Consider the following 18708-nt stretch of genomic DNA (forward strand, 5'->3'; position numbering starts at 1 on the left):
TTCCAGGGACTAAAGGTAGTCTTTCTGCCATTATCTCCTAGCTGTGCTAATGGACCTCCCCACAACTTCCTTTCATGAGTAGAAGCTCCTTTGCATATTCCACAAGACTATTAAAATGATAGATCTTCACTCTGAGAAGTTACCCATCAAGGCTCAGAAGTTGAGGTTTTCAAGCAGAAGCAGAGAGATAACCACTAATTCTTGTAAAGAGTCTATCCTTATCATTTAAAAGACAAAATGGAGTTTTGTGTGGTTGATGCAGTGAAAGGTATATTGATGTGATTAATGTCACTGTTCCACTCTTTTAGCTTTGCAAGACAAAAGATAATGTTGGTCTCTGCTGTTAAGACCTGTGGATCTGCATTCAACATGGATTCTTCACTAGAACTTCAGAGATCATGTCATCATCCTTAGCCAGACAGGTAGTCTCTGCTTTGTTTGAAGTTCAGAGCCTTGATAATTTCCCATCTCTTTAATTACTAATCACCCTAATTATGGCATTGGTCAAGACATATACATTCTGGGGTTATTCTCCTCTCAAAGAAATTGACATGCTCATAACTTAATAAGTGTGCAAATTTCAGTTTCATCAAGATAATCTCATTTATCTAGTTTTCCATTTCACAAATATAGCTTTGTAGAGTTAATCTCACTTATCACGGTTTCCATTTTACACAGACACGCACACAGCATCTTGGTTTCACCTGAGTCAGGAGGCTGTTACTTTGTTTGAACCTTGAGGCTTTTTATTTGGATAACAACAGTTCAATCTTCTCCCTCCAAATCAGCAATTCATGCTTTTATTGTAGTGAATTTGTGGTGAAAAAAATGTGTTTATTTAACTTTTGCATACAAACCCATAATGATAGGAGTTCTGCCTCCTAACCTCACTTTATGGCTGTTAGATACCCATGGATCTCTCAGCACATTCATGGGGCTAGAGCACTTCCACAAAGTGGGGTAGATTTTAGGTAATGGGTTTGTATTAAAAAGAAAAAGAATTTTAAAAATTGTTTACTAGATAATTTTCAGAACTGTATGGTAGTATTGAATACACAAAGGTCTCTCAAACTTAGGATTATTTCCATTTGCTGCAGTAACATAACTTACAGTTGTTAGAAGGGCTATTCTGTAACCTCTGATTTTGGCAGAACTTTCCATATATAATCATAAATTGATGTTATTAAAAGTGGTTTCTCAGATATTGATGGCTAAGTACACAAGGTTGCTATATTTCTGCAATGCCAAAGAACAAATGGGAGCAAGTCAGGCTCTTTAAAGACTACATTTTTCTAGTAACATGAAGCAGTGGCAATATGTATCTGACTTGCATAGCTACAATTGAATTTAAAATGTTGCTTACTTAGTTAATATTTTTGTTGCCTTTACAGTTTATCCATCATTAGATATCTCTGATGATGAAGATTTCCCAGTGTTTAAGCCCAGAGGTAAGAAGAAAGAAGATGAGGCTTGGAATCCAAAGGCTAGAGTGCGTGTGTCAGGCCCTCGACCAGAACGTCCCATGAGACAAGGAGTTAGAAGACAAGCTGTAGAAAAGGGATTAGAACAAGCAGCAGCAAGAAGACAAAATCTACCCGTAAGCTTTACAGTTTGCCTTGCAGCTTATATATTAATAAACTTGCTATACTGTACAGTATATCTAAATTTAGTAGGACTTTTATGAAATTTTGGTATGATATACCTGAAAGGTAAATTATATGAAGTAGGTATCACTTTATATAACAGTATGTGTACAAACAGTTTATTGTATTTTGGACAAATATTGCACCTCTCAAAGTTTTTACAGATTCTATACCTGAGATGAAAACTTTAGCATAATGTTTTTTTACATTTAAATCTAAAATTATTGTTAGCATTATCTACATGTAATATCATATATTTCTCATGAATGTCTTGGAATTTTTTATTTAAATTGATGGTACTGTACTTGGAGTATTGTTAGCAGAATGATTAGATTTTTCCTTAGTATTTTTTATGTTTCATTTTCAGTTCAATAAATTGACCAATATTTGTTAAATTTATGAGTTTATTATATATATTCATAAATTCTGTTACTTGTAATAGTAATAATTTTATTTAATATTGGATGTGGGTCTTGATTTGGAGCCCAGTTTATGAATACTACATAATGAGATCATTATTATTAAGGTCATGTAAATTATGTAGTACCTGTTAATGAAAATCAGCTTTAAATATACTATCACACATATGCGTGTGTGTATATGTCTCTCTCTGTGTCCTGGATATTTTGTTCCATCATTGTCACAGATTTTACTTTTGCTCTCAATTTCCCCCATGATTGAAGATCATAGTATGTTGTGAAGATGGGCTCATCCAAGGCTTTGAGCTAATAGAAAGTCCTTAGTTCTGGTATATTCATATGTTAATAGTATTTGATTTAGTTTGCTTTCATCTTATGCATCCTTAAGCATTTATTTTTATGTAATAAATTGTTTCTATTTCGGGCTTCCCTGTCCTGCTCTGACTTTCATATATCTTATGAATTACATCACAGCCTTACTTCATTGGCTTAATATTGTACTGTTTTTCAATTGAATTTATATTGCATCAGGATGTATGGAATGTCATAAACATTTGTGTTTAATGTTTCCTTATTCATGGGAAATACTTTTACAGGTTGCAAAAAGAGCTTATCACAGAAAGAAACAACGAAGTTTAGAATCGCAGCCAAGTACATCCCTAGGATCGCCAAATCTTAAAGGTGTTTCTAAAAGTAAGTTGCTTTGCAAACTTTAAGAAAATTTTTATTGGTTTAAAATTTATTCATGTCTGTACATAAACCTGGTAGTCAAAAATTCATTTTTTGTCAGCATGATCTGTGCAGGGAATTAGCTATTTCTGGTGAATTCTATATACAGCAATCTAAATGGCAGTATTGATTCTAGTGACAGCTTGTCCTTGAAGCATCAACTATCATAATTATTATCTTTTTAATAGTTCTGGAGCCTCAGGCATGAAGAGAATTCTGCATTTAGAATCACATGGAAAAATAATTTTTGCCTGTGAAAAGTCTTTATTCATTGATAACAGTATATAAAAAATGTTAATTAAATCTTTTCCTTCTACCTTGTAAGGAAATGATTAAGACTAAATTTAAGTTAGAAATAGATGAAAAAACGTAGAAAATATATTGAGTAAGAAAATAATTAGTTCATTAAGACATACTGGTACAGGATTAATAAGTAAAATGCAAAAAGTAAATGTTCCTTGTGATTCATGCTCATAGGCTAGTTGAACCTGTAATACTTAACATATACTGCTATACATTATGGAGATAAATGTATTACAAAATATAATCTAAAGCAAATCATAACGTAGTAAATAGCATTAAAATGTTTTACACACATTCAGGATTATACTTTTGTATGCAGTTGTGTGTAGCCAAGAGTAAATGCAATTCTTTAAGAAACAAAATGTAAGGCCTTTTTTATACATAAGCTAAACTTATTTTTATATAAAATAAAGTTATTTTTATTAATGGAGTAATATATTATGCTTATGTTTGAGAGTCCTATAAAATGATACATTTTTATTTTTAGTCTCTGATGGTTGCAGTCAGTTGTGCTTTGTATAAACATAGTTGTTATATTGCATTCTTGATTTTCTGTTCATAGTTTTGTAGGGAATATCTAGGTTTTTTCAAAGCCAGAGTCATTCCTTCATGCAAATCCATCATTCATGTACTGTATAGCTCATTATGTGGTATTTGAGTGTCCCAGACACTGCAGTCTATAGTCCAGCAGACAGAAGAAATCATTTGTAGCTCAACTTTTGTGTCACCTGGATCCACAGGGTCACAGTTGTCACCTATCTCACTTTTTTGTTTAGTCTTGACGGAGCCTGCAAGAGACAAGCAGGGATGAAGGAAAGGCACTTAATGTATGAGATGGGTCTGTATTCAAAGTCACAAACCTATCATTTGTAAATAGCAATACTGTACATGGAAAGTTTGGGGGACTACAGTTGGATAAGATACCAAAGAATCTAATTAAACTACTTTATAATAATCTTGTAATTAAAAGGAATGGAAGACTTTCAGATAGAGAAAATAAGGTACTTGTAGGTTTCACTTGTCTTAGAATGTTATGTTTGAAAAATTAAGATAACTAGATTGAAGATCCCCTAGGTCCTTCAGTGAAAGTACTGCCTACCCTTGTGCTAGTACAGGTCTTAAAGGATAAGTGTTTTATCTAGTAATGGGTTGGTCCTGTAAGATAAAAAATATAAGCCAAAGTACATTTGAACTTCCATGTACATGCATGTGAAGTTTTGTTCACATCAAGGTTACATTTAAAAAGCAAAGTTGTGCAGAGGGCTCCAGTTTGATGGGTTAGGACTTTTACTTCCTTGGCCTTCCTATCCATCATATCATATGCTCTGGGCCAGTAGGAGATTCTGTTTACAGAAGTCTGCTTCTTGAGAAGGCCCTGTTGATCGAAAGCCTAGATTACGAATCATTCCTGGATTCTCTAATCCTTCTCTACCTGGTCAGAGAAGATCCACTTATATTTGGCTGAAATTTATTTTTGCTGCTGAGTCATTTGCATACAGTGTTACTCAGTTCATTCCTTAATATCTGTGACTCTACTAGAGAAAACAAGTCTTACTGACTTGCCTCAAAATGCAAAAGCCAGAAAAAATCATCTTCAGTGTAAGATCCAGTAGATTGGCTTCAAGTAAGGGTTCATATGGACTGGGTGAGAAAGGTCACAAATAGGTGGCTTAGACAACTTATGAAGAACCTCCTCTTCAAAATGCTAGCAGCCTAAGTACCACTGATGAACCCACATCAAGTCAGTGAATCTCAAAGACCAGAGAAGAGCAAATCTGTACCCCTTGTTTTCTGGTACCAATAGGTACTTGCAAAAGTTTACAGCAGAATTAGGGAAAAGGGTGTTAGAAGTGTAGAAAATTTGGAAGAATGGAAAACCAAGCTTAGAAATGAAGCAAGAATGTGCTTTGTGGAAATTGCCATATAGATTCTGTGGGAGAAAGGGTAAAGGTGAATTTAATTATGTATATTATTTATAATAAAATGCTTGAGATTGTAAAATACGAATAGTGAATGGGAGTTAAGGCACCAGTCAAAGTATTTACATCACCATTAAAGTGGAAGTCTTACCAAGTAAGCAGCTACCCAGTCAAAAGCAGTGTCGTATGAGTGATAAGTTTGAGTGAGTGCTGTATGTGAAATCTTCCCAAGGTTACAGGCATTGTTGTCATCTTAGTACATTTTATCTTGATTTATTTTCATAACCTATCTGGAGAAAAAGGGATCTGTTGAATTTGGGAACAAAATACAATTCTGTCAGCTATTACAATGAATAAATTCAAAAGTTAGCATTTTTTAGTACTTAATTTAATTAGCAGATGGCAACACTGGTTACAATTCAGTTTCCCAATATGTCAGTTGCTAGATTTTCAATGAGCAAAGAAAACATTAAAAGGAGAAAACTTATACTTTTTCTTCATTTTGATAGTGGGAAATGTTAGTTGTGAGACTTAAATGATTAGAGAATGGTTAAGGTCCAGAAACTTGCGTGTAGCTGTGAAAGCAATTGACAGATGAAATAAATGGTAATCTAGATTTAATATACACAATAAGCAACACAGTCATACCTCTTGCATTTGTGTTTCTGGATTTGTGAAACTTTCATCGAAACCTAACTAATTTGCATCTGTGATTTTTTCGCATCTGCATACAATTTGTAGATTTTATTTTATTGAATTGTACTTTCATTATATGACTTCTGTGACATATGAAGTTTACCTTCTTGACAATGACAAAGAAAAACGTTAGTCATTAAGTTTACAGTCCCATTTGTTACTTGGTACCTTACTGTGAGTGCAAAAGAAGACAGCAGCCAATGAATTAGTACGGGGATAACATTAGTACAATATATCATACTGTAAATGCGCTAGTGTGGCAAATAACCATTAGGCGATAGTGTACTCTATTTTTACGTCAACCATTTATTTCTTTTTTAAGGGTAATGTATTAACCTAACTTTTAAATGAAATTAAAGTGCTGTAGGAGCATGATTTGGGTCATATTTAGGGTTTAAACTCCAGAAATGAAGCGACAGGTTCTGGAACCTAATCTTGCGAATGTTTGAGGTATAACTGTAGTTCCTAATGGAAATGTGTTTGAAATTAGCTTAAAATCTTTATGGGATATTCTTTTAGATTGATTCTTAGTGGGTGATGTAAAGGTAATTTAATATTGAGTGCAAAAAGGCAACTGGTTTTAGAATTCTTGTGGTCCAAGGTTTGCAAATAATAGAAGAGATGGTTTGAGTACATCTTACTTGTTAAAAGCAGAACCATCTTTAAAATTTTTGTTATACTGTGGTGTTGCCAGTGTGGGGATATAATGCTTGGCAGGTTTTCCAGTATTGTAATTAACTTGGGTCATATTCAGTTTTATTTAATATTCTTATGCTTACAAATTCATTCCAGTAGTAATGGTAGTGATTCTCTGGTTATTTGTTCAGGCTCCATTAAAGGTTTAAAATATATTTGCCTTAAATTTATATATGGATATTTTAGCATTTTTGCCACTCATAAAGTTTTGTGTTTTAATTAAGCCTGATTCAACATTGCACTTTATTTTCCAGTATCAAACAAACCAAGAAAAGGAATGGCAACTGCAAAACAGCGCCTTGGTAAAATATTGAAAATACATAAGATGCTGCACTAGCTAAGTTTTGTTGGGCTCTGCTACACGTCCAAACAAGTAAGGAGTTTAAATAGTAATTTTTATCATTGGCAGTGTCAATTGTTATACTGTATTAGCATCTCCAAACTTCAGATTGTATGCCAATCAAATATTTCAACTTTACGACAATAAGGACTGATTTATTAAAGTACCTGTGTGCAATTTTACTTCTATCAGATTCCTAAATATTAAAAATGAAAATAACTGGTGAAGATGTGCATTTTGTAATTAATTTTTATGTAGGCTATCCATTTTTTTATGGTGTCTTCAGATGCAAAAAAATGTAAATGCAATTCTGGACCTCTTATTTCAGTGATATTTATTTATAATTTCACCCTTACCCTCTTCAGTTAAGAAATAGAATAGCAATGTAGCAAAGAATTCAGTTAGCTTTGCAGGTTAGATTACTTTAGTGTAGATGTTCCTGTTATGCCACAGTTATTTTAAGGAAATTCTTTATTTTAAATATATTTCTTAACGAACAGCCTAGTTCATGTGTATCACATTTGATTAAAATGTGATTTTAAAAAGGAAAGGTTGTAAAATTTTGTCGACCATTAGGAATTATGGTGAATCAGGAAGTACAGGAACTCGCAACTTATGCAAAATGTTTCTGATGCATTTGGAATTTAAGTAATAATTTTACAGAAATCTTTCCTATAACTCATTAATCTCCTAATAATGTCACCTGTACTGTTGATATTTTTGTTCTGTTCCAAATGGGAAGGATATATTTTCCTTTGTTTTCATCACAGTTTTTATATAGGAAATGTAATATAAAAGACATGACATTAGTGTTTAAAATCATGGAAAAGTAAATTTTTTAAAAGATTTTGAGGCATATATATAACACAGTACATACATGTAAGGGGTTCATAAACATTTTTTATGGTTGTTCTAGCCTGTATGCAGTACTTTGCAAAGCATGTCAGGAACAGATCCCCCTTTATAAGTTACGAGTTCCATATATGAGAATGTGTTTATTTTTGTATTTGACATTTCTGAGGGTTTTCTTTTTATGTCATTCATCATGTAAATATACCACTTCTGAAATTTCTTATATTCTTTGTAAATGAGATCATTTAGTGTTTTTTTTTTCACTGACTTATGTTTTCAGTTTAGTTTTTGTTGGAAATCTCTCAACATTTAAATTAAGTTTTTTCTTTTCTCATTTGAAAAGTAAGTGAAGGGAACACAATTTCAGAAGTGGTAATTAATTGATTTATATTACCCTATATATTTATTCACTGTCTGGCAGCCAAATGCCCATTTGTATGAGTAGGTAAAATGTTCAGTGAAAATTTTGACATAACTGGCCATCCCTTTTAAGTTTAATTTACCTTTAGCGTAAACATATATTCGTTGTGATGACAGCTGCAAAATGCTAACACCATAATGATACTAACACTTTTTAAGTATTGTATTAGAAATTTCTTTGTATTACAGTAATGGAAGTACCAGATTCATTTATCTTTACTTCTACCTAAAGGAAGAAGAGTACTCATTCCGTGAATTACGTGGAGCCAGTACAGTGTAAGAGTAGAAATATGCATGCCTGCCCTCATAGACATTGAGGGATGTGAAGTTGCTGATAAAGCAAATCAAATGAAGCAATTTCAGTGAATGATTATATTATAGCTTGGCTATAACATATTACGCTTGTAGTGATATATAGATGAAGGTAATCTTGAATAGATGATTCGTATTTTTCCGTCAACTCAAAAACCAATGAATCTGAATATGAAAACTAAAACAGATCAACCCTAGCATTTGAATGTGTCAGTCTTCATTTAAATAAATTGCAGTTTGTGTTACTCTTTTGTCCCATGGGTACTTATGAATAACCTACACAAGATCCCAGAGCACATAGAATGTAGATAACGCTAACAGTTGAATGTATCTGATGTGACTGACCTAATTTCAACCTGCAGTGAATGTCATATCTTGTATTTTCATCTTGATTGTGAGTACAGTACTGTATATGTGTTCTTAAAACTGGGTAAATAGCGCTGTAGTATATGGTGGTCTTCAGTGTTGTATGAATGCATTGAGATGCAGTGTCTGAGTGTGGAAAAGTTGTATTTAAAAGTTGTATTCCATTGCTGTAGTAGCCTTGAAACTTCTTTCACCCTGCAGTTGGGAGAAAGAGAACCTTTTCTTACCTACATGAGCAACGATTTGATGAAGCTGAAGGATTGTGTGGAAATGTCTTTTGAGAATTGTTGCAAATATGTGTTACTACAAATTTATTTAAAACATAGCTTTCTGTGATGTATTCTTGTTTGTATAGTATATGAGCTTTGATTTCTTTAGGGAGTAGTACGTCCCAGTTTCATTTTCTTTAATGTGACTATGTCAATACTGTAAATTATTTTTTTGGTGCCAGTCATTGACGATTTTTCTCATCTTGTAAGTGGTGCAAATGCATGTAGTAGCAATGTTCATTTTCCATAATGTTTCAGTACCAGATCACACCAAAGACAAAGTTTTTAGGTTAGGTTTTTGATTGAGGTTCTCCCTGTGTTTAGTTTTAACTCTTCGTTCATTAACTTGTCTCACTTATGGAAAATAAAAATGCTTGAGTGTCACTGTTGTAGGAGACAGTAATTAAAGGTGTTGTTTTGTTTGGTTGATTGTGGCCAAAATCTGGCATTTTTTTTCCAAGCTAAAATAGCTTTCCTCAAAGTAGTCTTGTTTAGATTTAAAATTAATTGCCAGCTTTAAGATCTGGTTGGAAAATTTACAAAGGTCAGTTTTAATAACTATTTGATACTGAATTGTCATACAGTTCTTCAAACATACTGCTATTACTTTTAGATTACATGATTCAATTTTAAAAGTTCAGGTTATACTTTAAAGATTAATTTTTCTGTAATCCTTCACATCATACATATTCACCATACATTGCATTGATGTCAGTGTATGTTGCCTCAAAGTTGTATGGGAATCAGAGGAGATGAAGTAAAGAAACCTTTAGAAACCATGAAGAGCTAAGTGATAATAATGAAAACTATTTAGTTACCTCAATACCAGCGACAAAGCCTTTGGGATAATGAACATAATGAGGATAAGCGGTAAACTATGTAATTCTTGTTCACAAATATGAAATAGGAATGGTAATATTTTTTTATAACTGGATAGCCATGCTTAACATAGTAATGCAAGGCATCAGTTCACCAGGTAAATATTAGGATATCCAGCAAGATTACATGCAAAAGCTTCAAAGCCATAATAAGAAAAATGTTTTACAACATTAAACTTTGCCAAACTGAGTTTAGTACCTTACAGGAAATGTAGGAGAACCTTTGAGAGTAAAGTGAGAACTAGAACAGTGAAAATTATATATCAAAAGAATGTGAAACATGAAAAGAAGGGAGCAAGTTGTATATGTATACAGCTTGAAAAAGTGTGTAAAAAAGTTGAAGCAATCCTTAAGACTCATAGATAAGAAAAATATTTGATTGTTTAATGAAAAAGCAAGGCAGAAAATAGATTATAAATGAGTAAAGCTACAAGTGTAGCTAATAGCTCATTATGGTAGTGTAAAAATGACTTCCATTTTTTCCTTGTATTTTAAGGCAGTACGTTTTTCATTTTGGTAACCCAGTTATGCCTGTTTGGTGTTTATTGGTACTGAAATTGTGTTGTTACAATATGCTTTTTGATTTAAAGCAAGAATAGGTCTAAACTGTTTAAATGCTTATACATGCCTCATACAAATATTTTTCCCTCTGTACATCTTTGTTTTCTCATTGATACTATATTGAATTTTAAGTACAGTATGTTACCCATTCATTACATGGATTTTTTTAATTGTGTTGTTAGACTAGTCATTTGAGGCAAGATATTTCTGTTTGTATTGTAATGCATATGAACCCTCTTTTTTTTGGTCTGATTAAAGTACAAAATTATTATAGTAAGGAATGATCTATATTTTAATGATAAGAGGAAGTTGCACTGAATTTCTCAGGCTTAACCATCATAATCTCCTTTTATTTCCAGGTGTGGTAGCAGTAAAGAATGAAAATTACTTTTTCATTTTAGAATTGGATGTATATGTATTTTAATTCAAAGTTGTTGGTACCAGCTTTCCAAAACCAATTTATTTCCATGCTGAAATTTGGTTAATTTTGGACTTTAATTAATTTTCAAGTTTAAACTATTGTACTAAACTTCTCAGAGTATAACAGAAGTTGGTGCTTACATGTGAAATAAGGTTCAGTAAATATTATCAGGTGCTTTTATCAGTTGGGTTACTCTTTATTTTTTATAAAAGCCTGGTCCAAGGAGGGGGTTGCAGATCCCTGCAGGAATACATGCTCCATTTTCTAAACTTAGAATTCTCATATAGCAAAGGTATAGATATAACCATGTACAGTCAATGAAAGACTAATGGATAAAACTCATCCAGATTGTAGTTGAAGTTATCCATTTCTCATCCACAGAACAGTAGCACAGCCAAATTTGAAGTATTCTACAAGAATTAGTGCATGTTGTGAAATACATGAGTGTAGGATATTGAAGAAAAAAATTTTATCCCATAAAGATACTTTAATCAGACCACCAAGCTAAATTTAAAACAAGAAAGCATGGGTTGAATGAAATGGTTCATAAATGGTATGTGCAAGATCTTTTACCTTATAATTAGTGACTAAATCTATAATTATTTTGAAAATATTTTATTCTTATTCAGCATCTTTTGTTATTAGTTGTGCACTTTGTTTCTTGTGCAAAATGATATTAAAATACACCACCAGCAAAGAAAACTTGAAAAGTTTACTTCTGGAAATGTAATATAGTCAAGCCAGTGTTGAACAACAAAACATTAAATGATAGTACATACTAGTAGTGTGTGTGCGTGTATAGATGATGAATATAAATTTTATAAAATTTAAAACTTCTTGCTGTCAAAATTAATGTCAATGGGAAATTATGTCAGGTGCAAGTATGCTAACACTTTAATCCAGAAGACATTATCATAAAATGTTAGCATAGAGATTGACCTATTGCTTATAGAACATCTACTGTTATGTTTTCATTCTTGTTAGCTGAATGGCTAGAATGAAATTTCTGTCTTGAGTTGTCATCTTTGTTTTTTATTTATGCTGATATTTTTCTTGGGGTGTTACTTATTCCAGATGTTTCAACAAAGACTGATGAATTTCGGACATCTTATGTATTGATAGGAGAGTCAAAGAATTTGGTAAATTTCCTCTTAATAATGTATTGATAGGAGTCAAAGAATTTGGTAAATTTCAGTCAAAGAATTTGGTAAATTTCCTCTTAATAATGGGGTTTTCTTTTTTCATTTTAAATGTGAGGAAAGACAATTACAGTCTTTAATTCTAAAAGAGGCACCGTGAGGTACCTATTTTACATTTGGAGAGACAGATGCATAGGCAACTTGTATCAGTTTTTTAAGTGTTATTACTTGGAGGAGTAGCAGACATCAAACTTTCAGATTTTCTTTCATCATCATTCCCTATAAAGTTAATTTCCTAATTCACCAGAACTGGAAGACTTTAGTACAAAGAATCATATTATCTATACACGTCTGTTTCCTGGCACCTAGTTTCATTCATCAAGGAAATTCTGCCTTTGTCTAAGATATGCTAAGGTCTCTTTCATCTGGCAACTTTTGGAGTTCCCTTGGAATGTTTGCATTGGGATTTCCTGGGTAATTATTGACTACACTGTGTTCATGAGAGTTCCTTAAACAAGAACCTTTCTGAAATGAAAGATTGCTTGTCAGGACTACATTCTTCTCCAGGTCAGGAATACACAGGCACACTAATCACTTTAATTAGTTTCTTGTAAATTTCTAGTTTGAGATCACTTCATCAGAATTGTTTTTTCTATGTTGTAATTGCCATATGTGCCCTCATTTTGATTCTTGCCACTAATGTGATGACCAAACATCTTTGTCTTAGGAAGAAAAGATGTATAGGTGTATAAAGAAAGGAGAAGGGGTGGTTGATGTTTTTCTACCATCACTGGTAGTTTGCAAGTATTTTTTAATATCCAGATGACCCTCCATTTCTAGATCAGTTTTTTTCCCTCCTCACACCAGAATCTTCCAGTATTTCATCATCAGACTCCCAAACACGCACTTTAATTGCCAGACCATTTAGAACTACCATGTTCACTCAGCAGTCCTTGTTTTAAATCCAGAGGTGCATGTGACAAGTACTTGGAAGTTGCTCTGATTACTTTTATTACTGTACATTGAATATATAGAATTTTATATTTTCCAGCAGGTAGTCTTGATGATTATTCAATCAATATTGTGCACATGAAAATAAGCTTTCAAAGGAAAAGACTTCCAGGAAATTCTGTCATCAGACCAAGGGGGAAGAGTTGAGAAATCAGTGTATGTTTTGAATTTCTTCACCAGTTGTAAAATTGTAAATGTTCTAGTTTGGCTTGTCATTTCGTATGATATTAGAGTAACTTAGATTAAGTGGAAATTATTTTTATGGGTAACTTACCTTGAGTGTCAAGGTGATGTACATAGATATATTGAGAGAAATTTCTTTCACTGTAAATTGTATATATAAATGGTATTGTATCTGGGGATAGAGAATATTCATATGCACTTTGTTTTTGTACTGTGTAATATAGATTTTGTGATTTGCATTATTCTGATGATGTGCTTTGACATGCATAACAAGTTGTAAAAATTCAAGGTCGTGAAATTTGGCTAGTAGGTAATCGATGTCAATTGAGTATTGTTGCCATATGTGGCTCCTATCTTTCATATCTAGCAATTTACTCTTCATCTTCAGTGGGATTGAAGTATCATGTAATTCTCCCTGTGTCCTTCTGTCATTCTCTTTCTTTAATACAAATTGTGAACACTGACGCCATCCATACGGCACTTTGGCCATAGGTTTATCGTGATTGGATTAAACAATTGAGTGTTAGGGCAGAAGTAAATTTCATTATACTAAGATTTTATTATTTTTTATTACAGTTACGGTAAATAGCTTTTTAGGTCAGAATCAAAGTAAAGCAGATCAGTTTCTCAGGTGTCTTTCATAACTTTTAAACCAATACAGCCATTAAATGTTTTTAATTACAACTTTGCAAAATGTTTTTCCTTTACTGTGCTTAAAAGTTGCTGAGCTGGCCTATGTACTCAAAACTTTGTGTCTTGTTGAATGTGAAGTAGACTATTGTTTGCAGATCTCATTAGGGAGTGTAAATAATGAAAAGCTGTATGCAAGCTGTAATTATTTTGTTGTATAAAATGCAGATATTTTGTTATAATAGCATAACATGTTAATAGAATAGATTTATTCTTTTTATTATATTTACCTTTTCACAATCACAGTTTTTCTATTTTTTTCTATCCTCAATTTTATGTTTTGTATTTATCTGGAAAATATTAAGAGTTTTATTTCAGGAAGCATTTAATTTCAATAAAATTCAGAAATATCTGACATCACATGATCTTCTGTAACCAAAGTAAAAGTAGTTTTTAATACAGATTTTAAGGCTGCATTAATGTGAAGGATGTATCTTGCATAATTCTCAGGCTTTGACTAGACTCTTTGGGCAAGAAACTTCAATACCTGGTGTCTCCAGCCTTTTGAAAGTATAGTATAGAATCTAAGCAGCTTGGGTAAATTATAAAATTATGAAAGCAGCTTTCATTAGTCTTAGAAATAAATCCGCACAGCCACAATTAGAGCTTTGTAGGGACAAAAAGGCTTAAATGTTGCTGAAATGAGATTAATCATGAAGTCAATAATTCCTTGGGAGATTCTAACAGCAGAGGGAAATTTTTGTGCTGTTACAATTAAGGGAACTGTAGTGGTTTTTAAAAATTATAATTAGCCTCTTATTTTACAAATATATCACTGGTTCATACCATAGTTTGCTTGGAAGCTTTGTTGACAATTGATGTTGGTTTTAAATTATTTTGCTCATGATCATCCAGCAATGAACTTAGTAAGTTAGGGTTTCTTGTCAAAAGCTGTAAAAGATATTAACACAGGTTTCAACAGAAAATCCGCTACTTGAAAGACACACAGTAGTTTTAAAAATCCAGTTAGAAATTCACTCCCACCCACAAAATATGAGGTGGTCAAGACTCATTAAACAGGTAATATCAGTTTTACACAATATAATTACAAAACAGTTTAGCTAGAGGCACTGTAAAAATACTGAAAGAGCAGAAAAATATGTGGAATAAACTAAGCAATAAAAATAAACATTTGAATCTAAAAATTTTAAATCATCTGCATATGATCGCACTTATTTTGCAGTGGGAACAAGTGGAATTAAAACCCAATTGTGCTGTACATCTTCAAATCATCCTCAAGACTATTATTATTATTATGTAAATTTGCTACATAGAAAATGCAGACAAAGTAGAAAGCACTATTAGATGCTCAACACACAATGAAGAACTCGTAATTACAAAATGACAACCTGATATAAAACAGAGCAATGCAAATGATAGGTATATGATATCCCCTGGCAAAGTCCAGAAATCTGGACAACACAGAAAAAATTTCGAAGACCAAAATGTAAAGTCATGGCATATGCAAAATATTTGCAGATGTTGTCATGGGCCACACCTCACAGGATAAAACACTAGTAAAAAAAAAAAAAAAAAAAACTAATTGGATAACAATTGTTAAAAGTGTCTTTTGAATAATCAATAAGTGAAAACAAAATGTTTATATTTTAGAACATGTGTGCAGCAGGAATGCATGTGTTAATGTCACCACCGTTATTAGATGGTTAGCTTTTATATGTAATGGAATGCACACTAAAAAAAACTTTTGTGTGCTCAAAACTTTTTAAGGTGGAAAAATGTTAAAAAGGCAAAATACTGTTTGATGGCTAAAAAATATACTGATTAGCCTACCTCTGTGTAAGCCTGATGGTATGTCAGCAAGACCAATGAGCCCTATTTCAGGATTATTTTGGGGTTTGCTTGATGGATTTGTACTTAAATGAAATTATAGAATGGTAAAGTTAAAAACAAAAGTTACACATATGTGGCAAGACAACACAGGGAACTGGTGTAAAATTACAGGCAGGAACCAATGCTACTAGGGTTAAAGGGTTGCTGGCAAGAACCTTTGACATCTGTAAGTGGGAGCTTTCCACAAGTACCAATTGACAAAAAGATTATTTCTTTAATAATTGAAGTTCCATGGAAATAGATTTATGCTACATTATCCATTCTAATTCTTGAGCAGCAACATCATAGTATCCTCATTCATATTTTATGATGAAACCACTGGGACTTTTTTGGTTCCTAACTGGATCTACTTTTAGCCTTTTACTGTACCTCAATTCCCATTCTTTTCTTCAAACCTCTCTAACTATTACTTACTTCAACTGAAGAGTTTTCTCCCATTTTAACCTTAGGATCCTTATTTCACCTTCTTTATTTTATGGATCTCTTTATCTTGCTGTCTAATCACTCCATCTCCCTTGTTTCACTTTCTTTAGCACTGAACAGCCAGAAGTACCCCAGTGCTTGCTTGATAAATTCTAAATCACTCAAACATTAGAACAGTATATCTGTAAAAAGTCCAAAGAAAATCATTGATACATACATTGCAGCCATAAATTTACACCCTCATAACAGTACAGCACAGTAACCCTTTTTATTGTATGCATGTACTAATCAGCTAGTTATAAGTAAACGTATATGAAAGATTAAAAAGGCAAGAAAATTTATACAGTGTGCGAGGAAAAAAGTAAAAGAACAATAAATTTCAAGAAAGTATTCAATATAAAAAGTATGCGGACAGCAAGGGGAAATAATTGTAAGGTGGAAAGGAGCAAATTCATTAAAAATATATCCAGATTGGACCTAGGATAAAATTGTGGTACAAGGCCTTTCAAAAGCACTTGTCTTCACCACAAAGCAGGCAGAACAACTTGTTGGTTTCCAATCAGTAAGGATACAAAAAAAGGAGAGTACAGATGCTCCTCTACTTTTGAACTTTCAGAGATACAAACAACCGTGACCATAAATTAAAATTTGTTTGGAGAGCTCTGTCTGCCACCTGTCTGTAAGTTCAAATTTTGTGTTGCGCAGCTTGGCTTAGTTACAATTTCTTCTGCTACCCATGCCAAACAGCACCATAGCTGACACCAATGCACTAGTAAGTGATCCCAGCCTCCCGAGCCTGCACAAGTGTTTAAGACGTCATCTCATGCTCCGATTTATTCGTTATTTTATCGTGAAATGCCCAGCCATCCTTTATCTACGTTATTATGCCTAATGGCAAGATAGTAGCAGTGGTAAAAAGTGTAAAGCTATCTCAATAGAAACAAAAGTGGTAATTATAAAGAAATTAGAAAGTGGCAAAAAAGTGGTTGAGGTATCACGCCATTATAATGTGAATTACTCAACTATTGGCATGATCTTGAAAAATAAAGATCGAATAATGGAACACAAGAAAAGTGCTGTGCAAAAGCAGTCAACAATTATAAGTAAGAAAAGGGAGAGGGTGGTAGAAGAAATGGAAAAACTTTTGGGCATCTGGATGGAACACCAGTGTCAAAGAACTGTACTGCTTAGCCTCATGCTGATTCAGGAAAAGGCTAAAAGCCTTTTCGATGACTTGAAGGCTAAGGCTGGCCAACAAAGCAGCAGCCGAAAAATTTCCCAAGACACCCAAAGAAATAATTTTTGAGGAAGGTTATGCCCCACAGCAAGTTTTTAATATTGACGAGACAGGCCTTTTCTGAGGAGAAAAAAAAAAAAAGAGAAAGCGTACATCAGCCGTGAAGAGAAGACGATGCCAGGATTTAAGGCAGTGAAGGATAGGCTAACTTTATTGCTGGGTGGCAACGTATCAGGAGACTTGTTAAAACCTCTTCTCGTGCATTGCGCTGCAAACCCACAGGCACTGAAAAATATTTCAAAAAGTTCTCTACCCATAATCTGGATGTCCAATAACAAAGCATGGGTGAATCTTGCTGGTTTTTTTCATCACTTTGTTCCTGAAGTCAAGCCATACTGCCGCAGAATGGGATTCCTTTCAAGATTCTCTTAATCTTGGATAATGCCCCTGGTCACCCATTGCACTGATGATTTCCATCTGGATGTTACAATTGTCTATTTACTCCCTAACACAACTAAACTTATTCAGTCAATGGATCAAGGCGTAATAGCAAATTTCAGTAAATATTACACTCACAATAAGTATATACAAGCAAGCTTTGAAGGAGGTACGTGAACCAGGTGTGACCTGTAACATCTGGAAGGGTTACAACTTTACAATTGTATAAAAAAATACTGATGCTGCATGACGTGAGGTGTGACATAAACATGAATGGAGCATGGAAGGCTTTATGCCCAAAAATTTGTCACTGATTCTAAAGGATTTAATCAAGAAGAGGCGGCAATGGTAATCCTTAACAGTCTCTTTGACATAAGTGAAAAGTTACAGCTTGACTTAGGGGTAGAGGACTTTGAAGAGCTGTTTGAAGAGTCATTCAGAGCTGATGAATAAGGATTTATGGAACTGGAAGAAATGCAGAGAATTGAAGAACATGAAGATGAAGATGAAGAACTTGTTCCTTTAAAAAAGTCTGAAACTCAATTGATGGCTGAGGGGTTTTCTCATATAGAAAATGCTTGAATTATTTTTGAGAATCAGGATCCAAATCTTGAGAGATTCTTAAAAGTAGCAAAAACCATCAGCAATGCTATCCAGTGTTATTGTATCATATACAAGCAGTCCCGATTTACGACAGGTCCGAAAGAAAAACAAAATATATTCATCAGAAATTATTTCCGGTTTACTGACAAATGTTCGGGGTTATGCCTTCAATCAGATGAAAGAAATATGGCTCCAAAACGGGAGAAAAATAAAAATTTGGAGGTTTTTTTTTATGAAAAACTCAATAAAAGTGCAGTTTACATTGTTTTCAATGCACCAAAAGCATTAAAAGTAAAGCTTTCTCTGGAT

At 33.1% G+C, this 18708-nt stretch overlaps 1 protein-coding gene and 1 long non-coding RNA gene across 14 annotated transcripts in view; one reads left to right on the forward strand and one right to left on the reverse strand.

The window, feature by feature from the left end:
- The window catches only part of LOC136833680 (lysine-specific demethylase 7B-like), a 47670-nt gene extending 33789 nt beyond the window's left edge, over positions 1-13881 (forward strand). For 9 of the 11 annotated variants that reach the window (XM_067095860.1, XM_067095864.1, XM_067095869.1 and 6 more), the window contains 3 exons: positions 1392-1597; positions 2659-2755; positions 6660-13881. In XM_067095860.1, the coding sequence (XP_066951961.1) occupies positions 1392-1597; positions 2659-2755; positions 6660-6742 (386 nt within the window). In that variant the 3' untranslated portion in view covers positions 6743-13881. The remainder of the gene's footprint in view (positions 1-1391; positions 1598-2658; positions 2756-6659) is intronic. The other 2 variants (XM_067095861.1, XM_067095862.1) reach the window with 2 other exon arrangements.
- Positions 3244-18708, reverse strand: part of LOC136833682 (uncharacterized) — a 185488-nt gene continuing 170023 nt past the window's right edge. The window contains exons 4-6 of one of the 3 annotated variants that reach the window (XR_010851563.1): positions 16113-16303; positions 5165-5303; positions 3244-3882 (exon numbers count right to left, since the gene is read on the reverse strand). This is a non-coding gene — a long non-coding RNA (uncharacterized lncRNA). Of the gene's footprint in view, positions 3883-5164; positions 5304-13884; positions 16304-18708 lie in introns of those variants that run through there. The other 2 variants (XR_010851564.1, XR_010851562.1) reach the window with 2 other exon arrangements.

The sequence above is a fragment of the Macrobrachium rosenbergii genome, chromosome 52, assembly GCF_040412425.1.
Source record: "Macrobrachium rosenbergii isolate ZJJX-2024 chromosome 52, ASM4041242v1, whole genome shotgun sequence".
NCBI lineage: Eukaryota > Metazoa > Arthropoda > Malacostraca > Decapoda > Palaemonidae > Macrobrachium > Macrobrachium rosenbergii.